The sequence below is a fragment of the Rhinichthys klamathensis genome, unplaced genomic scaffold, assembly GCF_029890125.1.
Source record: "Rhinichthys klamathensis goyatoka isolate OS25496 unplaced genomic scaffold, OSU_Roscu_1.1 h1tg000066l_1, whole genome shotgun sequence".
Classification (NCBI taxonomy): Eukaryota; Metazoa; Chordata; class Actinopteri; order Cypriniformes; family Leuciscidae; genus Rhinichthys; species Rhinichthys klamathensis.
Window position 1 is genome coordinate 1,426,376 of NW_026606609.1, and position 27,890 is coordinate 1,454,265.

General features: G+C 38.0%; 1 protein-coding gene across 4 annotated transcripts; it reads right to left on the minus strand.

Moving 5' to 3' along the window:
* Positions 1 to 977: 977 nt before the first annotated feature.
* On the minus strand, positions 978 to 27,821 carry prkcbp1l (protein kinase C binding protein 1, like). Of its 4 annotated transcripts, XM_056250032.1 has the most exons (21): positions 27,683 to 27,820; positions 21,446 to 21,516; positions 20,900 to 21,060; positions 18,754 to 18,975; positions 17,139 to 17,252; positions 16,920 to 17,012; positions 16,654 to 16,741; positions 16,515 to 16,570; positions 15,807 to 15,884; positions 15,491 to 15,606; positions 13,791 to 14,263; positions 13,601 to 13,708; positions 13,367 to 13,516; positions 11,328 to 11,852; positions 10,802 to 11,228; positions 10,730 to 10,770; positions 9,889 to 10,019; positions 9,402 to 9,482; positions 7,056 to 7,134; positions 6,617 to 6,856; positions 978 to 1,604 (listed from the first exon to the last, which is right to left on the minus strand). In XM_056250032.1, the coding sequence occupies exons 1-21, from the start codon at positions 27,694 to 27,696 to the stop codon at positions 1,426 to 1,428; spliced, it is 3,447 nt and encodes a 1,148-aa protein (XP_056106007.1). In that variant the 5' UTR covers positions 27,697 to 27,820; the 3' UTR covers positions 978 to 1,425. The 4 variants fall into 4 exon arrangements, with proteins under 4 accessions (XP_056106007.1, XP_056106006.1, XP_056106004.1 ...); XM_056250031.1 differs by lacking the exon at positions 10,730 to 10,770 and having other exon boundaries at positions 10,791 to 11,228; positions 18,754 to 18,897; XM_056250029.1 differs by lacking the exon at positions 10,730 to 10,770 and having other exon boundaries at positions 10,791 to 11,228.
* Between the last annotated feature and the right edge of the window lie 69 nt (positions 27,822 to 27,890).

A 27,890-nucleotide genomic window follows, 5' to 3' on the forward strand; every position in this document is an offset into this window, starting at 1 on the left:
TGGATAGATATATAGATGGATGATAAATATATAGATAGAGGGATATAGATGGATGGATGGATGATAAATAGATGGAGGATATATGGATGGATAGAAGGATAGATGGATGATAAATACATAGAAAGAGATGGATGGATAGATGATAAATACATGGATGATAGATAGATAGATAGAGATGGATAGAGGGATATAGATAGATGGATGGATGACAAATAGATGGATGATATATGGATGGATAGAGGGATAGATGGATGACAAATACATAGAAAGAGATGGATGGATGGATAGATGATAGATAGATGAATGAAGGGATGGATATATACATGGATGGATGGATGGATAGATATATAGATGGATGGATAGATATATAGATGAATAGATAGATAGATATATAGACATGAATGGATATATAGATGATAGATATATAGATGGATGGATATATAGATGGATGATAGATATATAGATAGAGGGATATAGATTGATGGATGGATGATAAATAGATGGAGGATATATGGATGGACAGAGGGATAGATGGATGATAAATACATAGAAAGAGATGGATGGATAGATGATAAATACATGGATGATAGATAGATAGATGGATGGATATATATATATAGATGGATGATATATAGATGAATGGATAGATTGATGGATTTCTTGATACAAATGCATAAAACACATACCAAAGTTTTGTGTCTCATGAAGACTTTATTTTTCTTACAGATATCTCTGCTTAATCTTTTGTATTTACAGTATGTAAACAAGAGAGTCCACAAGACAAGAGAAAAAAAAGAAACATGCCCACAATAAGTAAAATCTTTTCCTTTGCTCCTCTAGATTTTTGCAATTTTTTTGTTTATCAAGAAGCCTTTCATGGGTGACAGATCTGAAAGATATAAATCTTTGAATCTTTCCAAGAAACGTAGTGACAATCCATTAGTACTAACAATCATATTCCGTACGTTTTTGACCTGTACAAACACGCTCTTCATTTACCTTTAGCTTTGTATAGTGAACGTACTCTTCCAGAGGCACTTCTAAGTGCATCTTTCACATTAAGAGAAAAAAAATTATATTGATCAAACACAATTGTTGAAGTTTACAAAAGTTGATATGTATAAAAAAAAAAAAAAAAGCACAACAGTTTTACAGTTGCATATTTTATATCAAAGGGTGTTTCCGTCTTTGTACTAAACAAGTCACAAATTCAAATACGAAATGTACGTAGAAATGAATCAAACTTCTATAGGCATTGTCCTAATGTCGAGTTTGATGTAGTGAACAGGAAGTGTGCTGACATCATGTCATGACCACACTGAACAATAAACAGTCTGTTTGAAATGAGTCAAGGTCCTTTGGTGTTCACATCTGACTCTCTTTGAATGGCACCGTTCTGGTGATGAAAAGGCTCCTGCGCTCGGGTTACGAGACAGCAACGGAGGAGCTGCCTTTAGTGTTGTCTGTGGAAGGGGAGGGTCCGTGGTTTGCGGGTGATGTTCTTTCTCCGGTAGATGGCGGTTGGGTTTTAGGGGACTGTCCTACAGGTTTTCCGGCTGTGTCCGAACTGGCTTCTGCTTCAGTTTCAGGCTGAGATGCTGTGGCTATGTGGGATTTTTTTTTTTTTTTAAAGAAGAGAGAATTATTTATTGAGACAATTGCTTTTCAATAATAAATGCATTTGTAAAAAGAGTGTGGTTCAGAAGGGAATATAGCTTACCACATACTGAATACATCACTGTATATACTGTAGATACTGTCTACTAGTTAAAAATCGGACCCTTTTCACAGACCGATGACACGTTTCACAATCTTTAACATCGTTAATACAGCAACATTTAAAAAAAAAGTAAAGTATATTTGTAACACTATACAATTTGAAGAAAAATGGTTCCAAACAGTAACAGACTTGTAATAGCAGAACCCTTTTTACATATTATTATTTTATATTGTTATTTTTTTTACCCCTTGATCTGACTGGTCTTGTATTATCATGTAGCCTCTATTTGGGTTTTACATAAAAACACAACAAACAGCATGTTGTTTCAATTGGGTACTTTTATTTTTTATTGATATGGCAAATGGAGCAAGAATGACAGTGCTCTAACAAGTTATTAGCTGAGTACATTAATAAATAACTATTGTTATTAAACATGATATAGATATAGGCCAAGTTGCAGTGAAATCTCTTCACAATCCTCTATGATGTTGTACATTATGTGTGTATTCTGAGTGTCAGTTTCTCTCTGCAGATGATGAGGTTATGGTATGACAGCATCTGAAATACACAATTGAGTTTCGAGTTACAGTGCGTCTCTTCCAGTTGTTTATGTAAAAACAATTATGTTTATGAAGGCCAAAATTAGCAAAAATGAACAGTATGTTTACAATGTTAAAAGGAAAAAAGTGATGGGATAATTGTAATTTTTTTGCGACTGATTATGTTTATATATAAAGTAATAATTAAAAAAACAATAAGGATCATAAATTAAATATCTAACAATATGGATCATAAATTAAATATCTCTGTTACTTACTTAGTGAAAAAGAGAAGATAAGTATCCTTAACCGAACAGTGCTGGTCACACTTACATGTTCTGTTACACTAAAAAGAGAAAAAGACATGATTGGATATGAAACCAGTTACAAATTGAAAGTTACAATTTATAGACATTTTAAGAAAGAAATAATTCACCTGTTGAGAGTGTGTTGACGGTCTGTGTAGCTGATCTCCAGAAAATCAGTAATGAGGTGGCCTTGATAGTTACAAATTTGTAAAATAAAAAGGCGGGAATAAAGAACCCTTAAAGGGATAGTTCACTTTGAAATAAATTTTTGGTATGTTTTAGCTTACCTCAAGGGCATCCAAGATGTAGGTGTCTTTGTTTCCGCAGTAGTTTCAATTTTGATATTTTTAGGTCAAACCGTTCTTGTCTGTCAGTCATATAATGCAGGTCTACGTTAACTTCCTCAAAGAGCATGCACAGAGAAGTCCAAATTAAACATGATTTAATGACTCGTAAATGTAAGTACACATTGATGGCCTAAGACACGAAACGAGCGGTTTGTGTGAGAAAATGAACAGTATTTATATCGTTTTTACCTCTTGTAACCACAGCCACGTCCAAGTGATCTGAGGGCGCGGGCGCTTCGGTCTGCGCAAGCACCGGAATTGATCTCTTGCGCGTGTTTGTCACTCATTGTTTACACAGAGATTTCGGAAGTGTTACCTTTCACTGTGAAGATCTAAACATATTTAGATACACAGGAAATCGCAATGGAAGACGATTTCGATATATCAACAGACAACGTTGAATTTTTTCAGAGAGATCACTTCCGGCGCTTTCCGGAAAAGACCGAAGCGCCCGCGCCCTCAGATCACTTGGACGTGGCTGTGTTTACAAGAGGTAAAAACGATATAAATACTGTTCGTTTTCTCACACAAACCGCTCGTTTCGTGTCGTAGGCCATCAATGTGTACTTACATTTACGAGTCATTAAATCATGTTTAATTTGGACTTCTCTGTGCATGCTCTTTGAGGTGGTGACCATAGACCTGCATTATATGACTGACAGACAAGAACAGTTTGACCTAAAAATATCAAAATTGAAACTACTGCGGAAACAAAGACACCTACATCTTGGATGCCCTTGAGGTAAGCTAAAACATACCAAAAATTAATTTCAAAGTGAACTATCCCTTTAACTCTAACACAAAGAACCATTTCAGCATTTAAAGGGTTCTTCAGGATGATGCGGTTCTAAATAGAACTGTCACTATGTGTAAAGACCCGTTTACACCAAGAACTATAACTAACGATAACTATATTAGCATTCACACCAGCGGACGATATAGTTCTGTTTATTCTAAGAGCCCTGCAGTTTTGTTGTCTGCCGCTTTAAATGCTTGAGCTCACAGCAGGATGGATTCTGATTGGCTGTCAATGTTTTTATTGTTCATCAGCTGGACAAAATCGTTCTGAAAGTGATTGCAATGATATCTTTTCTCTGTGCCGTTATCGTTATAGCTGTGGTGTGAACTCTGCTATTCTTTTATATTTAGAATGATTTTTAGAGCTTTATCATTGTAGTATTATAGTTGTCATCCTTGGTGCGAACGGGCCTTAGAGAACCTTTAAATAACCATCTTTTATTAGAGTATACTTTTGTTTTTTATAACCTTGGCATTAAATTACAGAAAACTGGCTAACGCTGCTGCTTGAGCATTTATAATACAATGGATGAGGGAGTAGAAGCAAAAAATCCTCTTTTGGAAAATCATAGAAACACTATCGTGGATTTTTTTTCTTTTGCTACGGGAGCAAATTTGTCATAATTTACCCAACTATGACGACTTACGCTTCTGAGAACCCCAGAAATGTGAAAAGGGTCGATTGAAAATGGTGAATAAAAAAACTTATAAAAAAAAAGCTATACATTCTACACTGCGAGTGGCATTCTGTTATCGTCTTGGAATTAAAATAGGTTATTTAGCATTTTTATTTAATTGTCTTAACATCACTTTTTTAAAAATATTATTTGATCCGACAACAAAAATTGCATTACACTAAAATTGAATATTCATGTTGAGTGCATTGTGTAACCAGTCCTACTCGACCCACTCCGAGCGGGATTCGAACCGGGGCCTCCGGTGTGGGAGGCGGACGCTATATAATAGAGAAATAGTTTAAAGGAATAATTCACCCAAAATGAAAATTTTGTCATAAATTATTCACTCTCAAGTCGTTCCAAAACCATAAGAGTTTCGTTCATCTTCAAAACACAAATGAAGCTATTTTTAATGAAACCCAAAACTTTGAGGGCTCAAAAAGTTCACAAAAAGATCGTAAAAGAAATCCATATGATCTGAGTGGTTTAAAGTCTTCTGAATACACACTATCACTTTATATGATGAACACATTAAATCTAGGCTTTTAGATTATATACATACACACACACACACACACACACATATATATGTATATATTAGGGGTGGAACGGTTCATGTATTCGTATCGAACCGAAACGGTACGGGCGTCACGGTTCGGTGCACGAATTTACACGGAGAATACACGGTATAAAAATAAATAAAACTCGCGTGCAAATTAATTAATGTAATGTGGAACTACTGTTAGATACGCGGGTTCTTTAGTGACACATAATCTGTAGCATCAGCTTAGCTCTGAACGCGCGTTCACTTCAAAAGTTGGCTTTATACGCGCGTCCTATTCGCTTTGGACTTGCGTCGAACTAGACGCGAATTTGACGCTCTATTCGCGTTTGGTGTGACCGCATAATGAACAGGCTGCGATGTCAAGATTGCAATGCTGGAGTGTGTGTGTGTGTGAGAGAGAGAGAGAGAGAGAGAGAGAGAGAGAGAGAGAGAGAGAGAGAGAGAGAGAGAGAGAGAGAGAGAGAGAGAGAGAGAGAGAGAGAGAGGCGCGCGGGCGCGATCGAACTGTGTGAGTGTGAGAGAGAGAGAGAGGCGCGAGATCGAACAGTGGAAACATAAAAAACATAGGCCTACTCCGTCATTTTGTTCATACAGATCATTAAACCTGCAAAGTGTTCACTTATATTTGTGTACACTCGCAATAAAACAACATTGTGCTTTTGTCACACTGCAAACTCTTGTCAAACTGTAACCTACAACTGTCACCCAACCAAAATCACACACACACACACACACACACACACACTGTTTTAAAAGCAAAACATATTTATCCAACTCCATTTCAAAACAGTCTGTGGGTCCAATCTTTTGGACATTCGTCATATTGCATTGGTTTTCATTTCTTGTCCTTGGAGCACTAATCTCACACATTCTACATTCATTAAAAAAAAGAAAATTGAATGTTTTTAATGGTAGTATTATTTTATACATGCAGAAATCAATTATTTATAATTCAGATGAGAATAATGTTACATTGTCAATTCATAATGTTAAATTAAAATTAAGGAAAACAAATATATTGATCTGAAATATAGCAAAATAATATTAAATTAATAGTACAATTACCAAACATATCGCAAGGTCTTTTTGTCTTTTTATTAATTTAATTAATAAACTAATTATATAAAACTATTGTCAGTGCATAAACTGGTTCTATGCCTTTATTAATAAAACTTATTTTAAAAATACAATGCCTTCTGCATTTTTGTTTTGCTTTTCCCTACATTGTACCGAAATCGTACCGAACCGTGATGTCTGAACCGAGGTATGAACCGAACCGTGACTTCTGTGTACCGTTCCACCCCTAGTATATATGTGTGTATATATATATATATATATATATATATATATATATATATGTGTGTGTGTGTGTACTTTTATATTATGTATAAACATTGATTTTCGAACATACATAGAGCTTCATTTTTAGGTGAACTAATACAATTTAAGTAGTACGGTATGTTAGTATGTTATTCTAAACAGCCTTTCAGAGAAGTGGCTTAGCATTTGGTACATTTGCATTGACAGATTGAGCTTTGGCGCTTATTTGGCCGATGAAAGTTCGAATCTGTCCTGCAACATTTCCCGATTCCATTCCCAACAGTTTTGGTAAAAGTGCTAAAAAGTAAAAAATTACTTTTAGGTATAGAAATGGTTAGTTACCTGACTGTGTGCAGGATTTCATGTGTTCGGGCCAGTGTGCCTGCTGGCATGGGTAGTCGCAGTAACTTGTGTTCCAGCAGCAGTAGAAAATGGCCTCTTTCTTGCAGTTGGCACACCACTGCTTCTTCTTGGTCTCATCCACCGCCTGCTGTTTCTCCACCTCCATCTGTTTCTTGACCTCTGACACCAGCCGCTCTCTCTCCTGCTCTAGACTCTGCCTCATTTCAGCCATGGTCAGCTCTACACACAAAAACACACACACGATGGTGATTTAGTATTAGTGGTTAAAGCTCTGGCTTGATCATCTAGAACTTGTAGGAGTTTAGTGGGCCTTTAGTAAATGTTCTCTAAATTGCATTAGATAACAATAGTATTTGCTACAGCATCCCGAAACACAGTTTGCATTGCAGTGCTATTGAAAGTCATCAAGGAGAGTTACCCAGGTTATGTTTCATCTCTGACAGCTCCTGCTGATGCAACCACTGGAGTTTCTCAATCTCAATCCGCAACCGCCGGATCTGCAACAAAATCCACAGAGAATGTAACAAGTTTGTTTGTTTTTTAAAGTCACCATGAAATCAAAAAAGACCATTCTTATTTTTTGTGGAATGTATTATTCTTTTTATATAAATAATTTATCCGTGCACATCATCTTTTTTTAATTCATGTGCCCTTGTAACCTTTTATCAAAATAACTTCCTGCCCTCTTGCAGCTCATCTCTTCTCTTCTCTGATGATGTGTTTATTGACGTGAGGGCGGGGCAACCGGTCACTCACATGAGATCCACCAAAGGCAAACCACAGCCATCCAATCAAGTCCCGCCTTACATTTTTTCTCGTTTGAGAAGCAGTTTTGGTCACAATAGGGAAGAAACGACTATCGCAACTTCCTTTTCATGATGACTTTAATCCTTCTGTGGCTATTTTTGTGGTATGAAAAATGTATGGCGAACTATATCAGGTTGTAAAATCTGTATTTACTAAAAACTTGAAAGCTATATTTGGTTTGTCAAACCAATTAAGAACATCATAATCTGGCAGGGCTCCAGACTGCGACCAAATGGTCGCATTTTGCGACTAAAATTTGAGAGTGTGCGACTGAATTTTACATCCAGTCGCACATGTGCGACCAGTAAATTTGCCTCACGTTAAACGCATGGTTAAGCGTGGAAGGGGCGCGCGCGTCAATGAATCCGGAATGAGTGAGTGTGACAAGAATAGAGAGCGCGCGTGTCTGTGGGAAGGAGACGGAGACAAATATCACAAGCTGCTATGTGCGTCTGAGCAATCAATGAGCGATCTATCGACTCGTTACCAAGCAGCGAATGCAAACAAAATGAAAGTGGAACGAAAATACGCTACTCATTTATGCTTCACGGACCGTTAATTATTTCGGACCAATAATAGACAGAGCAGCGCATAAGCTTTCTTATGTATATCAATGGAGCAGCGCCCCGAACCACTGACAGTAGGCTAAAATAAAGACCCGAACTTGCCAGTCGCGGGCCGATCTCGCTCACGCGACACTTACAAAGAGATCCAGTGAAGAAATCCATTGAATTCGCCTCAGAATTAATAACATCATCGCTACGAGATCCAGTGAAGAAATCCATTGAATTCGCCTCAGAATTAATAACATCATCGCTACGAGATCCAGTGAGAAACATTCCGATTCGGCGCAGAGTTCTGTTATAAACCATAGATATCAGATCAAACCTGTCTATGGATCAAACAGTGCTGACGTGGAAACCAGGAGAAAAACTTATAGAAGGCTTTCAGTCCACAAATCAGCAACATTCACCATGGATTTAGGCTAATGTAGTAAGTAACTCTAACCATATGATAATGTGACAGAAATAGTCACACACCTACACATCTTTTCTAGCACTTCAAAACACTAATATTATGTAAATGCTTTTTTTAATTAATTTTTTTATGTGATGACCAACTCATTTTTTGTTCATCCTTCAAAGATTATCCTAAAACTAAAAATTTTAAGATGTTGGATAACTCTTATTTAAACACTTATTTTTTTATTTTTTTTAAATACCATTGTAAACAGTAGGTTTATATGGCTATGTTCATTCCTTAATATACATTTTTCACTCCTTTTGTTTTTTAATTAATATTAAGACATTATGAATGATAATAATAACAAAAGTTAATTTCATCTACACCCTAAATTAAGCTTAGTGATTTATTGTCAGCCCCGGTGCTACCAGAATTTTTCTTTTTCTTTTTGTAGAACTCATTTCTAACTTCTCATTTAGAGAAGGTCTCATTTGAAGTGATGCTGCCCTCAAATTTGAGTCTGGAGCCCTGTGAACTTAAATTAAAACTGCATATCGTAATATCTGTACGTTAAGTCTCTTTATTATTAAAGAATTTGTCAGTATTACAGTTATTTTGGGGGAAATTTGAATAATTGCATTACAAGCTGATTTAAGGTGTGCCCCTAAATTTTCTGCTTGTGCTCCTAAAATTTTCAGTCAGGGGCAACAGCGCTCCTAGTAAAAAAAGTTAGTCTGGAGCCCTGTCTGGTCCCATTGATTTAAAAAATGATAAAAAATATTATTCTTCCAACACTGGGACTGATTTCATGGTGTGAGAATTTTACACGAGAACTGTATCAAAGTATTGGCATAATATGAATTCAGTCTGTCAACTTGCAACCTGTAATGTCTTGGAGAAGTTAACCTTTTCATAAAATACACATTGACAAAGAGTGTGGATGATGGAATAAAGTCAACTAGTAGAAATGAAATAAGGCACAAAAAGTACACACCTCTGCAATGGTGTTCCCCGTCGTGCTCTTAGAGAGATCATTGTATATCTCTGTCATTGTTCCCTTGATCACGTCCATCACCTGCCATTATGATGGATAACACAGACAACATCACCGTCAAATTCACAACTGACTTTTAAATTATTTAGACAATTTGAGTAATAGCAGTTCAGCAATAGTAATAATCAGTTGGATCAACTATATGTTCAAACTAATTGTCCAAAAAACATCAGAACTAATTTCATTTAATGGAAGTACATACTGGAATGATATTTATTTTTTACAAAGTTGCACTTCCAGAATTACAGCACAGATCCACTTGAATTAGATGTGGCCTGCCATCAAGGTTTTGTGCTTGAAAACATATTATATAAAAATGTCAAATAAGAAATGTTGTATTGCTTTTTGAAGGCGTTATTGTACTAATGGAACTATTTAATGGATTCAATTTGACAGTTTTTACTTCTGAAGTGAATGTATGACTCACCTTAGTGGTGTACTTGGCGATGTCAGCGGCGACGTCAGCAGAGGCAGGAGGGGTGAGGAAGTCTCCAGCCAGGCTGGAAGTGGACGTACCAGACCCTGTGTTAACAGGTGAGGTGTCTTTCTGTTGAACAGCTGGTGAAACAAGAGAAAAGATTAATGCCAAATTAAACCAATGTTCTGGCTTCCTTACAAATTAAGTTGCATAAGGTTATCATCACAGGAAATAATTTTTCCTCATGTTTAAATGCAATAAAAATCTGTTTGGGGATAAATCTGAAGCTCATATTTATTTGTGAAATCACTTTACTTCACTTTTTCCATGAAAGATCGTTATTTGAGCTCTAAAATTGTCATTAACCTCACACCGATGGACAGCTGATGAATCACGATGTCCAAATAAAGTTATGTGATATATTTTATATGGTGTGTTCATTGTTTATGTCAGTTCTGTGGAGCAAAGCATTCTAGGTAGCATATTATAGCAAAAATAAACAAATACAGATTTTAGTTTTTATTGTAATCTCAATATACATTCAAAGGGGAATAAATAAAAGGGAATAATAAAAGATCGTATGCAACGTCTAGTCATTAAATACAAATATATTTATCACCTAGATTAGAAAAATCTAATATTTTTCATTTTTAAATATTTTTTAAATGTATTATTGCACATTTAAACAGATTTAAACTGAATATTTCAGCTCAGGGGTTCATGGGAAATTCTCACACAAATCCTAGTAATTAAATAAAAATATTATTATCTAGGTCAGAATTATATATATATATATATATATATATATATATGGGAATAAAACTTCTGCACTGGGAGTCAGTGTATTTACCTTTGACACACTGTCTGGTTTGGTAGCGTGTGCTGGAGTCACTGGGAATCGATGTATTTACCTTTGACGGACTGTCTGGTTTGGTAGCGTGTGCTGGAGTTGTTGGCTGAAGTCTGGGGCTGCGCTTGGCTCTGTGCCGCTGTTTGAGGAACCGTCTCTCCTTGTTGTTGCTGTCTCTGCACCTTCTGCATGTGCCACTTCTGAGACGAGGTCTGGAATTTACCACCAGCCTGGTTCCACGTCGCAGGCCTTTGGGCCGGCTGTGTGCTCTCCTTGGGCAGCAGAGGGCGCTGTTTCTTCACCACATTGGAAGCGGCAGGGACGGTAGACACGGGCTGAGCGGTGGAGGTGGAGGTGGCTTGAGTGGTAGATGCTGTTGTGACGGTGGCTGGAGGCTTGATGGCTGATGAGGCTGCATCTTTTGGACCAGGATTGGAGGAAGATGAAGCGTTCTCTGTGGATGGAGAAGCTGATATGCTGGTAGATGCAGGAGCTTTACCTAAACAGAGGGAAGAACGCAATGTAAATTTAAAGCTTCAGTTTAGATATTCTAGAAAAGTTTTTTAGAGAAACAAAATCCAAAATGTAAGGTATCTACCATCTGTTTTAATGCCCGTCTGATCTTTAGGTGTGGAGACGGGAGCTGATGGAGTCTCTCGCTTGGCTTTCTTCTTTTCCCTCCCACCTGGTTCTTCACCGAGGTCTATAACCAGCTCCCGTTCAGAGTCCGAGTCCACATCCGGCTCTGGTCCGGCGGGCCGGACGTCCTGCCCAGGCTGTGACCGCTCCTTCTGGGTCGGCTGCAGGGGTTTGTTCTTCTCCTGAGGGTCTTTGTCCACGCCACCACTTAACTTCTCTTTGGTCTGGGGATCTGAGGATTTCTTGTCCCCACCTGTAGTTCCTCCAGCGGTTGATGGGGCGGCGTCTTGGTCTTGCCCTTGAGCAGATGGAGGTCTGGGTCTCTTTTTGGAGTCTTTGTGGACACTGCTGTTGTGGTTAGTGTTCTTCGGCTTCTGCTCGTCGTCAGACATGTATTCGCTGTCACTGGAGTCAGATTTGTCCGAGTCGTCCGAATCACTGTGCTCAACACCGCGGTACACGTCATCTGAGATCTCATCGATTCCTGTGGCCAGAGAAAGAGACATTTTTTCAGTTTTAAATTTTACAGAATGGATATCTGGGGACATAATGGAGCTTAAAAGTAGGGCTTCAGATGTACACTTCTGTTTGAAAGTTTGGGGTTTTATTTGATCACAAACAGTTAACAGTTTCTGCATCATTAATCCAGTCTTCAGAGTCACATGATATTTCAGAAACCATTGTGATATGATGATTTAGAGGTCAAGAACCATATCTGATTATTATCAATGTTGAAAACAGTTGTGCCGTTTAATATTTTTGTGAAAAGCATGATTTCTTTCAGGATTCTTTGAGGAACAGAAAGTTTCTTAAAACAAAAAGGACATTTTCATTATATGACTGTGTTTGTGTGTGTGATCATCTTGAATCATTAAGAACATTTTTTTTGTTTTGAGAGAAACTACTTTTTTTTTGGAAGGGAGCATTAAATGGATCAAGAATGACAGTAAAAATATTTATAATCTTAATTATAAATGGTGTTATTTTATATATCTATACTATAAAAGCCATAGTGTGATTTTACCTTCCATTTGAAAAAATATACATTTTTAATCACTAAATTCTCAGTGAAGTACAACATTTTAAGTAATACGTCACCGACAATTCTTGAAGCAAGACCCACCAATCACACACAAAAATCTAGGCATTCCCCACTGTGAGTTTTTGCAGGTTAGCTATATAACTTTAGATAACATTAGCAGGCTAGTTAAATTGCTAGCTACCAACCAAATGTTAAATTAATACAGAACACTGTAGGGTTGAGCATAGAAACAGTAGTTATGGATTCTGATAAGACAATGAAACTACACAAAAAAAAAAAAAACCCAGACTGATTAGATTAACAGTTACAATGCTTTATGGAAGTTGTAAGTGGAGTTTATTGCCTCATAACAAGATGTTAAGGTTGAGAAAATTTAGAATAAGCTTCCTTTCAATTAATATTTTGGAATTTGAACTGAATTAGTCACAACCAACACAGGAAGATGATTTGGAATATAAAATGGAATGACAGAAAGAGAAATTTGACAAATCAAAGAAAGTTAATGACAGTTATGGCACTCTGGGAAACCTTAGTCTATAAATCTGTCTGTCTGTAAGGCTTTTCTTTTTTTTAATGTTTCTTTTTGACAAAATCGTTTTAACAAACTTTATTTTTTCTTGTTAAAAAATTACACTTATCACAGTTATAGAAATGTATTTGAATTTCAATTGATTTTAATTCTTCTACTTCTTTGTACTCAAATTTCAATTCTAGTTCCAATTGGAATTGAAAAGACATTCTCAATACAATTCTGAATGGCACAAACCCTGTAAAAAAATACAATATTTTTGTTGCTTGAATTCAAATATTGTAATTTTGTGATTGATCTCAAAGCGTGATTCAAGGCTCTTTAATGAAGAATGTGGAGGAAATAAATGTGGAAACGAGGTTGCTGAAAAAGTGGAGGGTCATTGTTGAGGTCTATCATCATTTCAGTGTGTTTGTGTGTTCATTACCCAGCTGGGCCTTGCAGCTCTCTATAGTTTTATCCAAACTCCTAGTAGGTTTTTTGGGAGAGGTGAGGAGAACGGACGTCCCTTGCTGCTGCTGCTGTTGTTGTACAGTCTCACTCAACTCCTTCAGGTCCATTTCAGCTTTAATGCGATCTGAGGGAACACATTCAACACAAATATTCAACAAACACTAAGGAATAAGTGGAGCAGTGGTCATTGTGTTGATTTTAGACTCACCAAGATTGAGGTTGAGAATGCCTCCCGTGGCTGAGCTCCTTTCCTGTTTAACCGGCGTGGGTAGGAGAGGCTTGGGGCTGCCGCTTGTCTTCAGAGACGCAGGGGACGCTGGGGGCCAAATTTGAAAACTTTATTACCCACTATTAAACAAAATATTGGCCATTTGAAGGCAGGGAATCTAGCTAATCACCTGTATAATCCATTGAGTCTTCACCGGCGCTATAGTGACTCGAAGACACTCTCGCCCCTCGCTCGTCCTGCTCCAGGTCCGACCCCGTGTGGACCGAGGAGTTGGTGCTCATTGGCGATCTGGGCATGTCCGTCACAGAGATCCGTCGTCCCGCCCCTCCTGACATCACTGTCTTACCCAGTAGCATCTTGGGGGATGCGGTCATATCGAAGTTGAACTTGACTTTGTCCTGTTTCTCATTCTTCACCGTGCCTTTTTTAGGGTTACTAGGGTCCTGCAGCATTTGGAACTGGTTGTTGGGTGTGTAAGGCGTCCTGAACGGCGCGTAGTTGAACACGCTGTATTTCTTGCGCACGTTTTCCACGTAGACCTCCATTTCTTGCATGGCGCTGTTGAAGATGCTTTTGGTCTTCTTCACAGAGAAGGGGATCTCCTTAGACATGAGGTAACAGTTGTTTATGGGCACCCAGGCTCTGAAAGGTAAATGATGAAATGATAAAAATTAAAAAATGCGTATGGCAGTATGACTCCACTATAAGACCCTTGTTGATGTACACTGCAGCTCAAAAGTTTGGAATAAATAAAATGTTTTAATGTTTTGAAAGAAGTCACCTTGTCAAAATGCTCACCAAGGCTGCATTTATTTGATCAAACAGTAATAATGTATCAGCAGCCATTACTCCAGTCTTCAGTGTCACAGAAATGATTCTGATATGCTGATGTGATGCTCAAGAAACAATTATAAATGTTAAATAATATTGAGTTGTGCTGCTTAATATTTTTGTGGAAACCATGATACATTTAAGTGCATTTATCAGCATTTATTTGAAATGGAAACATTTTGTAACATTATAAATGTCTTTACTGCCACTTATGAATAAAAGCATTAATTTTTTTTTTTTATCTTACTGACCCCAAAATTTTTGAATGGTAGTATATCTTGGCTTTTAACAAAAAAATATGAAGCAGCACAACTATTTTTCTACATTAAATAATAAGAAATGTTTCTTGAGCATTCTAATCAGCAGATTAGAATGATTATGTATGCCTTTTCATTTTTTTTCTTCACCATTTATTTGTTTTACCAATAAAGCAATACAGTAATATTAACTCATTTTTAAAACATAAAATTAACTTTTGCAAACTTATATAAACACATTGTAGCAATGAATTGGCTGCCGTATTGTTGGAAGAACTTGATTTGCAGAAATGAATCATACTTCCCAAATGTATTTGCTAGTTTAAGTCAGAAGTTAAGTTTGAATCAGAAAAGCTATTAAAATATGTTTTAACACCCTCAGGTCACAAAGCTTTTATAATGGTCTTTAGGAACGGGTCAAATGAAAAGCTAATTAAGTTCAAGCTTTGATTTAATTGATGTTGCTAATTTTGTATATTGGTAACAAAATCATTGCCATCATATTGTAGATATTCAATATATTATTTAAGTGAATCCCTAATGCCGGGGGACACACTTAACGACTGAAACATTCTAAGACTGAACTGAACACACTTACAGACTGTTTCCAGTGACTGGAGCAGATTTGAAACACCGACCGTGAACACCGACTGAACGCAACTGTCTCTGACTCAGTGAGTTTGAGCTTGATCCGTCTTACGTATCAAATTACATTCATCATCGGCCTTACAGTCGTTAAGTGTGTCCCCGGCTAAAGTAAATAGAAGAGTAATAGGCTCACCTGTCATGCTGGCCAAAAAACCGTGCGTCCACCTGACCGTCCTTGTCTCTCAGGGCTTTAGCAGGCCAGAAGGGGAAACCTTTCAGTTTAGCCCAGACCAGAGGGTGAGGCTGAGACTACAAGTAAACATAACAAACATGACCATTAGCTACACTTGAAATACAGGCCAGATATTGACTGGCTGTTTTTTTTTAAATATATTACAAAATTAATAGGATTAACTACAAACCAAGAAGCAGCTTGATATCAGGAGAGATCACTCACATATGGATAGTGCTAGAATATTTAAAAAAATAAATAAAAATCATCCTCTTACACAAGGTTCACAGAACCAGTTGTCCCTCTTCTGACAGGCGGACAGGTAGCACTCTGGACAAACCTCAATTTCATTCATCTGTGGATGATTTATAGATACTGTATCACATTACAGGACTAAAATATGTATACATATGCTACCTTTCAAATGTTTGGGGTCAGTAAGATTTAAAAAAAAGAAAAGAATACTTCTATTCAGCGAGGCTGCATTAAATTGATCAAAAGTGACAGTAAAAACATTTAAAATGTTACATTAAAGATTTTCATTAAAGAATCCTGAAAAAAAGTGTATCACAGTTTCCACAAAAATATTAATCAGCTCAACTGTTTTCAAAATTGATAATAAATAATAAATGTTTCTTGAGAAGCAAATCATCATTTTAGAATGATTTCTGAAGGATCATGTGACACTGAAGACAAGTAATGATGCTGAAAATTCAGCTTTACTATCAAAGAAATAAATTACATTTTAACATGTTAAAATACAAAAACAGTTATTTTAAATTGTGATAATAATGCTAATAATAATAGTAATAATTTTGCATTTAATTATTGATTAAATAAATGCAGCCTTGCTAAAAATAAAAGAGTTAAATATAATATATATATAAATATATATATACATACATATACAGACCTCAAACGTTTGACGGTATGTAAGCTTTTATAAAACATGTTTTATATATTGTAAGGATATTAGACTACTCACTTCATGTTCACAGATCTTGACAATAACTTTAGCAGTTGCTGTTAGCTTGTGGTTCCCTGAAATAGAGCCATTTAGACTTCATGAATGTACTGATGCGAGTAAAGATACAAGCACATTGATTTCATAGACCAGCACTAACCTCCATTATAAATGATACAGTTGTGTAGAATCCACTTCACGTCAGCCAAAAATGCTTCTGTGCAACCATACATTTTCTTCTTGATATTCTACAGACACATATATTTCTCAGTTACAGTATTTATTTTACCTTTAGGCACATACAGTGGGCTCAAAAAGCAAACATTTTGAAAATGATTAGGTTTTACAAGATAAAACAATAAATATACGCTTTAAAATAAGGACAAAAAATATCTAAACACTTGTAATACAGAAAACCTAACGTACCTTCTCTAGAGTGCACAGGTCCATTGGGTGAAATATATATTCGGCATAATCTGGGTGCTGCTCCAGGGACACTGGCTTCTGAAACGGTTCCGTCTGCAAGATTAATCATTCATAAAGATACGCCGCAAGCGTCGAAATCAGTCACGTGAAAACCAATACCATCATAATGAAAATATGGGGTGATTAAATAAATTGTGAGGGATGTGGTATTTGACTCACCCCTGGCTGTTTCATCTTCTGCAGAGCAAACTTCAGCAGGTAGGACAGTTGCTCCAAGTTCAGCATGGTCATAGCTTTACTCTGAGTCTCTATGCATTCAGCCACAGTTATTTTCTGAAGTAGAGAGTGAAATGACTGTAGTATATACATGCATCACACACAAACAGTTCATAATCATTTGTGTTCTCAAGCATATAATAATATCATTAATATCTGTCGATTCATAGTTCCTGTCTCATTTAGCCTGATGTAATAAAATGTATTAAAATATATTCTTTCTATTCTTGGTAAGAACTGTCTGCCCCAAATTAGTAGTCTAATAATGCACTGAAGCCATTTTAAGTTGTAAACATACAAATCACACCATAAAAAAATTATTTGTGACCAAATTTCAGATTTCACGATGCATAACAGGATTTAGTACAAATTGTAAACAAAATAAATTGTCATCCGAGCAAATATCTACACCTCTACAGTAATTCGACTCGTTTCACTATTTTCTGAATGGTCTGGTTCATACTAGTCCAAGCAAAGTACAGAACTCTAAGGAAAGGAGAAGTGTCTGTCACATCTAGTTTTCCAAAACCTAGTGAGCTTGCGGTCTACATAGGCAGCTCCTATCATGGGTAGCATCCTAACTATAGAGTGCACGATAACGTTTAATGATAACTTATAAGCCTTACTGTGAGCTACGAGGTTGTTAATCGATAGTATTTGTTTCTGTTGAAATCGCTGGCTTGCGTTATTTCAACTTAGTTTTAAAATAACCATGCTTAACAGCAGAATTTCTGGTGAAAACTACATTACCCACGATGCAGTACACAAAATTCGAAGCAACGAAAAGATCTCGTTAGCTCCAACCACTCCCATGAAGTATAACTCAAATGACGTCTTACTAAATACTTTACATAGATATTCTACAAGCACAACAGAGTTTGAGGTTAGCATGTCGTTAAACTAACAACACAATACGCATAAACATAGCACACTCAAAAATGTTATTATACTGCTAAACGATGTTTAACACTTTTCAGTACTGAAAGAAATATGTTTATTGTGACTCGTCCGTCCGCTATTTTATATAAACATTCAGGGATTCTCCACACCGCAATGTTGCCTTAGAGTTCAGCCAAACTGTGGTTTCTTAAAGGGATAGTTTACCCTTTGGAACACAAAAGAAGATATTTTGAAGAATTTTAGAAAAAAGACCAAACAGCATTCCAGGCCATTGACTTCCACTGTATGGTTAAAAAACAACAACAACAAAAATATCTTCTTTTATGTTCCACAGAAGAAAGAAAGTCATACATTTTACGACATTAGGGCGAATAAATGATGACAGAATGTCCATTTTTGGGTGAACTATCCCTTTAAGGCAGCATAATTTCGCCTACTTTGTGAAACAACATTCAAAACATTCTGTGCCTGCGCCTTAAAATAACTAGGCAGCTCACTAGGTTTTGGAAAAGATCTTAGGTTTCCATATAACCGGTTATGGACGTGATTTATCGCTGCACAAGCAGCTTTTCGAGCTCTGAACATATTTGAATGTGGAAACTGCAAGAAGGACAGTCACATGACTTGACTAATCCAGACACAGTACAGTCCTCAGTACCTCGCACTCTGGACAGAACCAGTCGCCCTCAGGCTCTGCGGCCAGTTTGAGGCACTTGGCGTGGTAGACGCGCGGGCAGAGCTCACAGCAGAGCACCTGGCCCTCGCGGTGACACACCCAGCAGTAGAAGTCGTTCCGCCCGTCCTGCGGTACAACATCAACAGGGTCTGTGGTGAGTGCGGGCTGCTTGACATAGTAAAAGGGACCATGTCTAAGCTCACACTGAAATGCAGGCAAGAGAGACAGGGCAAGGGGTCAAATCACAAGCCACAACACTCGCAGGGGAAATGTAGCAAGGCACTGCAATAAATCAAGCATGGACAGGTAAGCAGTCACATGACCACTGGGTCAAAAGCGGCACATTGGGAAGACACTGTGTAGGATTTCGATTCACATTTCCGTAAACACACTACATGACTCATGTGTGATCTGAGAACCTTGTGGTGTCTGAGATCAAGTGTGTTTCGCCAGGATTGGAATGAAATCCTAAAATACCACCAGATGCCAAATACAGATTAGCAGGATGAAGGGACAGTGGCAAAAGATACTTTAGACAAAGTTTTGATTCATATGGAATCATCATAAATGACAGCTAATTAGTGTTCAATAACTGTAAGTTACTAGTTCATTTAAATTTGCTTGTTATTTTCACATTAAAAACATAATTAAGCAAATCCACATTTGGCATCTTTCATGAAACATTGTTCATTCATATATACTGGGACGGACCACCACAAAGACGGCACAGCATTCACATTTGATATTTAGCTGTGATAAAGTTAACTTGGGCCCAAAAAGAAGCATTCGGACACTTACATAATATTAAAAAAATGTAGTTTGCAAACAAATGATAGGTAATGAAAGCTTTTTGAGAACTAACTTCCCTTTGAGCTATTTTTGTAATGACATTTAACCAACTAGAAAGTGGAAACCACAGGTGTAGTTCATCATTAATTATATGAACACTACTGTTCAAAAGTTTGGGTTCAAGATTTTTTTAAGATTTAAAAAAAAAAGGAACTAAGGACTCCTATTCATCAAAGACTCCTGGAAAAAACGTTTCCATAAAAATATGAAGCAGCACAACTGTTTTCAACATTGATAATAATCTGAAATGTTTCTTGAGCATCAAATAATCATATTAGAATGATTTCTGAAGGATCATGTGACACTGAAGACTGGAGTAATGATGCTGAAAATCCAGCTTTGCATCACAGGAATGAATTACATTTTAAAATATATTACAATAAAAAAAAAAGCCTTTTTAAATTGTGATAATATTTCACAATGTTACTGTTTTTAATGTATTTCTTTCAAAAAACATTTTTAAAAACATGACAGACCCCCAGACTTTTGAATAGTGTACATGAAATTATAAACAGAAAGTGTCAATACATTTTGCCTTCATTATAAACAGTATAATTATTATTTTATCATTTAAAATAGGTTGTTCTTTAACACTACTCAGTTTAATATTTTTTCTCTCCAATGCAATGACATAAATACATTAAAGGGATTGTTCACCCAAAAATGTATTTCGTTATTTATTCACGCTTGTGTCATTGGAAACCTGTATGACCTTCTTTCTTCTGTGCAACACAAAAGAAGATATTTTTAAAAAGTGTCCATATTTTGTGCAATGATGTTTGGACCCCATTGACTTTCATTGTATAGGCAAAAACAGTTGAAACGTTCTTTAAAATATCTTCTTTTGTGCTCCATAGAAAAAAGTAATATCTGAAACAGCATGAGGGTGAGTTAATGACAAAAGTTTCATTTTTGGGTGAACTATCCCTTTAAGTATGCCTGTAGTGTCCAAATGCTTTTTGAGAAAAAATCCCCACAAGGGGTCGACTTTGTTCATGCAAATCGGTAAAAGCATTCGGCCAATGACCAATGTTTTATCATTAAAAACTGCACATTGAATAGAAATAAAATCAATCACATAGATTTACAAGCCACAATCAACCCTGATTATTTAATTTGGCCAGTCAAATGCAAGAAATATAAAAGGACACAGGAAGAGGCAAGAGTTTGACTTTTAAATGTTTTTTAAATTAAGCATTTGAAGCAATTCTCAGCTCAAACCAATTAAAATCGGACAAAAGGACATCAGGAAGAAAGGGAAGCCAGTGAGGGAACATACTTGGTCTTTACTGTTGTGGATTAATCCTGGTTTCTTCTTCTTCTTTATGGGACTGGGTGACGTGTCAGAGGGAGAGTGTCCGTTTGAGGAATGTGGAGGACTGGGTGCTTTCCTCTTCTGCGCAGTCAGCGCCTGTTCCGCTGATCCCAGATCAGGGGCCGCTGGCAGGAGAAACACAGCTGCTTCATTATGCAAAGCCCACATGGATAATACAGCACCTCACCCAGCTGGGCCTGTGATTGTGACCTTTCAAAGCATCAACAACACAAACCACCATCGACCTCCACGCACAAAGACACTTGTCTTTTATGTACATCTTCAAGAATAAAACAAAAGGTGCCGCATTTAACGTCTGACTAACCTACTTACAAATTAGGTTGCATGGCATATTTGATGTGGTTCAGATTAAAAGTGTGACTTGCTTTTTATTCTCTCACAATCTATATTTGGAGTCTGTTGCGTAAGATGAACTGAAATGCTAATTCAATTTATACAATAAAGGAGTCTAAATATTAGAATTAAATACAAAAATAAAAACAAAAATACCTTTGGGTGGCATGGACACCTCCATCCCATCAACAGCATCGGACTCCGTCTTTACTTCCTCCACAGCCAAACTAAATGGAGTAGAGAGAGAAAAAGCTGGAATAAGACACTGAAACCTCATGAGGTCTACCCCTGAGATAAAAGACTTGGATGATGTAATCTAATCTCCAGAGTTATGTTGTTGTTGTTCATAGCAATCGTCCTCCAGTCCATATCTGAACCACCTTTACTTGGGCAAGGAGACCCTTGCATGAGTATTGCTTTGTCTGAACTGTGCTGTAACCTATTATCGGCCTGTATTTACAACAGGATATTAAGTGGTTTAACCGTAGGAGGGAAACACGACTGATCAAGACGGTGCGAGGCATAAACTCTCTGTGTCTAGTTATAGACCAGCACCTCCCTCAGATGAACCAAACCTGTTCATGGGGAATACCACCGTGAATAGGTCAACTCACTGGGGATTACGGCGGAGACGTCTGCTGAGCACCGGAGAGTGTCTCTGATTCAGACTCAAGTCTACTTCTTGTTTGAGAGGTTTGGCTTCGTCCAAGTTCAGGCATAATCGGGTATTAAAATACCATGAGCTACTGACATTGATACATTCAAAATGTGCCCAATAATGTGGCAGTATTTACATGTTCAGAGACGTTGTATAAAATGTAAACTGGATGTCAAGCTGACATACATTTTTCTTAGCAGTATGTTTGCCTCATAAAATTGAGCAAAAACTAATGAAATGATAATGAAATGGCCTATAGTAACAATAAGATGTTAGAATGAAACATTGCTGTCCCATGAAACCAATTTTTCCCCATTCTTGTCAACTGATATTTGTTGTTTTCTCAGAAAATAGATGTAGGTCTCAAAAAAGATCTTAACTGTCACGGCCTGCCCTTATCAGTCACAAGGTAATAAAGTGGCAAGCAATAAAAGGTGAATTTGCTGTGACAAAATGACTGGACATAGTAAATGGTTAAAGACATGCAATAAAAAAACGATGGTTCTTGCTTTATTTTCAGAAAGAACAGCAAGTTAAAGTAGGGCTGCTAGATATACTAGCTGTGCGTCTCATTTTGAAGGTCGCATTTGTCGGCCCCATATATCAAAAAGCAAGTATTATTTCAGAAAATGAACCGTTATTCATAAATTGTAGTGAAGCATAAATTGTTGTAATTTCCTAATGAATTGGGAATGTAGTGGTCGGTTTACTGAAATGAAGCAGCCTCAATGACTCCGACAAATCCAACCTCCAGAGGACGCAGCCTTCGAAATGAGACAGCGATTTGTTTCAGCATTGCCATCACAATGTGCACATATTCACATTACAGGGTGTGCGATATCAAGCAAGTAGGGATAGTAGTTGATACGTACAGACCAGGAGTCAGGAGACACGGCTCGGAATGCATGCGATTTGCAGATTAATCGCAAAGATTAACCATCATAGTGAGTGAAAGTTTATTATTTGCACGTGTTTTTAAGTCCTGTCAGTTTCAACATTAAAGTGAGTTTAAAGCATGCAAGCGCAAGAAGACCTGAAAGACAACTCAATTTGTAACTCGTGCGCTGTTTTGTATGCGCACACAGAGCCGCCGTAGACAGCACGCGAACACCGAATTCAGTTCTCCTTCTCGTCTTATTGTGCTTGAACGGACACATAACACGCAAAATTGTCTGTGCCCGTGTCAGAAATAACCAGCGTAGCGATGCAGCGACTTCCAACAGAAGCACTGAAAGCAATTCGCCACATGATACAGTTGAAAACTTCTGCAGAGTAGGAACGTCTACTAGAAACCAACAGCTCAGACACTCGATTTAATCGGCGTCAGTGTAAACAAGGTTTAAGCTGCCATGACTACAACAAGTGACAGCACATTTTCTTGGTCACTTGGGTTTCATTTCTGAAGCGTTGTGTTGTGTAGCCCTGCCTGCAATGAAATCTCATCAGACAGATGAACATTTGTGGTGTTCTGAGTGCAAATTTTCACATTGCGTTGTTGCGAAGGCCTTTAGTATTAGACGAGTAGCAACTATTTGACGTTTAATACAGCAAACAGATCCGTGAAGTGAGATTTCTTCCAATTCAGGGGGCAAGACTACCCATAACAAATTTGTGTCTTACAAAATTAATGTGAAAAAAAAAAAGGATTTACATATATCTGCTCAAGTATCTTGAATATGGCCCAATATATATTGTATTGAACTTAAAGCTGAAGTCGGCAAGTCTGGCAGATTGAGTGGACTTAGGCAAAATTTTGAATGTTTACAACTCTCATGCCCCTCCCCCACTATCAACGGATACCCTCCCACCGAGTTCGTGCTCGTCAGTGCGTGTGCACCAGGTTATCTGTGAACGCGCCCGTCTCATCAGCATCCATCAACACCATGGAGTATTTGGAGGTATGCTGTCCTGGCTAATCTACCGAGAGATTGCAATTGCTAACGTCATTTATACTCTAAATGAGCTTACATGATTTGTTAGTGTTTTGAAAGCGAGATACATCCGCCATCACTCTTCGTTACTGCGGCTGTGCATGTGATTGTAACGTGCGCGAGGGGTGGCGTGTGCCCGATCTGTGATTGACAGTCAGATCTCACACCCCCCTGCGCTGATTGGACCCGATGATCTGTGGATTTTTGCAAAACAAATAACACGCTCCAGGTGGTGTTAGAAGCTCGGGTTTTCTTCTAAAACCACTTTATTTATGTTGTTCTTTCGGATTATAGTGTCGATTTCACTGAATATGATAAAAAAATGTTGCCGACGGCAGCTTTAACATTCGATCATGCAGTGCTATTATTTTATATCATTATCTGACCGAAATGTAACATCTAAGACCATACCGAGGTAACAAAATGGAAGTTATACATCCAGCAATAATGGAATCTAATCAGATACATCCAACAATTAACAAAAGTTAATGAAAATAAACTGATAAGCTTAAGGATTAAACAACAACAAAAAGAGGTGAATACTTCACTTAACACTTAACCACACATATATTGACCACAAAGAGGCCTTATTCAACCCCATGAAGAGGAAACCCACTATGGTCAATCAATCAACAAAAACCTTCTCAACCACAAGGCTAGAATGGAAATGACGGGTACCAAACAGAATCATGTAAATGACAGGCGAAAGAGAAGAGGCGGACCAAGGTCAATGGCACAAACAAAATCCTACAACAATGAGGCCTTGATCCTGGTCTTTGTGCAGAAGAAAAGACCAGAAAAGATTAGAAGCTGGCAACGGATCTCCATTACATGAGGTCAGGATTAGGACCAGTGTTGAGAACGAGCACGGATGAGAAGATTGATCATCAGGCCGCGATGAGGCCTTAGTCTTTGACTAATTCTCATTGACGGAGCTACGGCTTGAAAAAAAATAAATCCATGTACTTTTACTGTGTTTAGATATTCGGAGACATCCTTCATCAGGACAGTAAAAAGGAAAACTCATCAAATAAATCCAAAGTGGCAAATAACCTTCCATTGCGACGAATAAAACTCACCTTTCTCACAAGAAAATATTCCAGGTTGTGCTGAAAAATCATAAGTAATCTGCAGAGTATGTCAGAAACGAGAGTAATGACATTAGTCTGGAGAACGTATATCCGTTTCAGCAAACTTGAATTAGACATATGATGTCTGAGGAGGGAAATGCACATCTAAGCAGGTAGCCAAGGGCCTGAAGGCTCTCCATTTTTTACTTTAATTTGAGGCTAAAAGGAGCCGCATGGATGTTATTTCACATTAGGGCCACATCACGTCAGAAACTCCCATCCACCAGGCCTTTCTATTCCTGTTCGCTTCAGAAAGGTCAAGCCAACTGTGAGGCTGAAAATCCAGATCTCTACACTGAAATCAAAGAAACAGGAAGTCCTGAAGCTGATCGAACGAAGAGAAAGAAAAGCACCGCTCTGCAACCAAACCGCCCTCCAAAACTGGATCTTCCTGAACGATCTGAGCAGAGAGACAATCAGAGGTCCTCGCAAACAGACCAAATAAAGAGAAAGGCAGCTGTGAATGTGGAGATAACTGGTCAGAGAGTGAGCCGAGGTCTTTTTTTTCTCTCTTCGCAGGAAATGAGAGTGCCTCCCTTCCCCCACCGCTCTGCTCGAGCTCCCCTTCCCCCCTCCCTCTAGGCCAGAGACGCGGGCTCTGGCACGTCCATGGCACAGGAGCTTACAGTAAACAGGGAGAACGACAGAAACCCTAGCATATAGGTCAGTCTCAAGAGCCACAGCTGAGAAAAACAAGTGAAGCGACAATGCACCCGAGTATCAACAACATGCAAACATACATTTCGCTATTCAGACAAGGCAAGCCTTCCTCTCAGATTGAGCTTTTGGGCCGTTAAAGGGAGCTGCTACTTTGTGGTTCATGGCTGCATTGTGAATCATTTCAAGGGCAAGCAGTGACTGTACAAGAACACAGTTGTTTCCTGTCACAATGTCGATGTAGATTTGATATGATTTGACTTTTTCTGTTGCTCTTTGCTGATTTAACACAGGCAAAAAAAAACTTGTCAAACCACTGCGGGTCATTTCCTCCGAACGGCAAGAAGCCAATCACCACAATCCTTTACAATGTCGTTTCCTTGACAAGAATCTCAATCACAGTGGCATAATCTTCCTGGGAACACACAAAACTTGAGCTATACCGTACTGACATAAAACCCTCCAGCCATTTTCCCATAAAGAGAAGCTAGGCTAACAATATAGCTGACTATATTGTGAATGCAATTAAATTAATTGTTCATAATTACAACAACTAACTCGGGAACCATTTGTTGTTTGATAAACAGGTGAAATACGATACGTACTGGAGTTTTTTGTAACGCAGCCATAAATATCATTAGAAAGGCCAAGGATCCGTTGGGAATGAGGCAGGGGGCTTTTAGTCCCGTGTGGTTTGCGCTCGCTTGTTTTGTCTTAGGGAGCAGCTGTGTGTATGTGCCGTGGTGCTATTTTATTGTTAACATCACCATAAATCTAAATAATAATTTAAAAAAATTTAAAGGAGATAAGAAATATGCAAATATCATCTAAACAATCTTCTTAAAAATACCTCATTGCCTTCTCTATGACAAGAATTTATTTTCACACAATCTAAGCTGAATTTAAATGTTATGCATTCATTTCTAAATAATTCAACATTGCTAATGCTGACATAACATAATGATAGTGCGTGTGCAATAGTGCAATGCAAAAAAATAAAAGTCTGCTCACAAAGGAAATGAAAGCGGACTATAATTCTTAAGAACTCAATGGCTTTTTGTCATTGTGGCTGTCTGCACATAATATGGGTTACAGTATGTATTCTAATCACTGGCCTAAATAACAAAATGGCTTTTTTTGCATGATTTGCATGAGGCTGATGAATTCCTTTTCCAAGAATAATCCATGCTTGAAAAATGCTTATGACAAAATGGTGTCTCATACTATTTTTAAACTCGTACTTGCACTCACAATGTGACTGACAGTAAACAATGATAGCAAAAATCATGCAAACGCCCACACTGAGTAATTATTTTCTTAAGGACGCGTTGAAAAACAGCACAGAAAATAGCTGGAATCACTAGATAAATAAAAAAAACGACATGGGATTGTCATCTAACATCCTTCCTAAAGCTAAACCTATAAAATGAAAATATAAAACAAACACGAATGCCACTGAAAACTGTGCTCTCCGCCCCTCATTGGTAGATCACGTCCTGAATTACCCATCCTGCCCCTGTGTAAAATGACCACAGCTGGGACTCTCTGCTCTCTAATAGGGCCCTAACAGATGCCTCCATTTTCTGTTGCGTGGCTTGTGACACAAACAGACAATGGGACAGGCATTCAGCTTAAAAAAAGTACATCACCCAAGCACCCCACCCCCCTGATCCTCCTCCCCCTACGTGGGGCAGATCAACATCTACAGAAATGACTGTCACTCAGCTGTTTGCCAGTTCAGCAATGAGTGATAGCTGACTTCGTTTGCCATGTAACCATGTGACCGAGCAGCAGCACACAGGCCAAAGCTCAGCAGAGAGAGAGGGAGAACGCCTGACCCCCCTTCTCTGGCCCTCTCCCCCACCTCCTTCCTCCTCTGCCCTGTTTTTCTGAGACTCAGGCCTTTGCTAGGCCTCCCCAGTCAGTGGAGAATCAAATCTGCAATTCACAGTGTTAGCAGTGGATGAAAACAGTACAATGACAAGAAAGGACAAACGTAATAAAACATCAGGCTTACCTCTGTGGATGCATGGCTGAAACAGTGTAATGTCAATACTTATAAAACATGGAGGACAGCCTCAGCCTTTAGACAAGGGAGGGCTCTCCTCTCCACACTCAGAGCTCAGGCCTGTGTGATCAGAGCAGGGCCGTGACTGGCTGCCCTCCCACATGCAGGATGTAAGGCCTCGTCTGATTGGCCGAAGCGCTTCCTGAGTAAATTATCT

Coding starts and splice junctions, on each gene's coding strand:
- prkcbp1l (XM_056250032.1), bottom strand. Junction 18,976..20,899: donor TCCACAACAGTAAAGACCAA/GTATGTTCCCTC, acceptor CCTGCATTTCAG/TGTGAGCTTAGACATGGTCC. Junction 17,013..17,138: donor AGAAGATGAAACAGCCAGGG/GTGAGTCAAATA, acceptor TTAATCTTGCAG/ACGGAACCGTTTCAGAAGCC.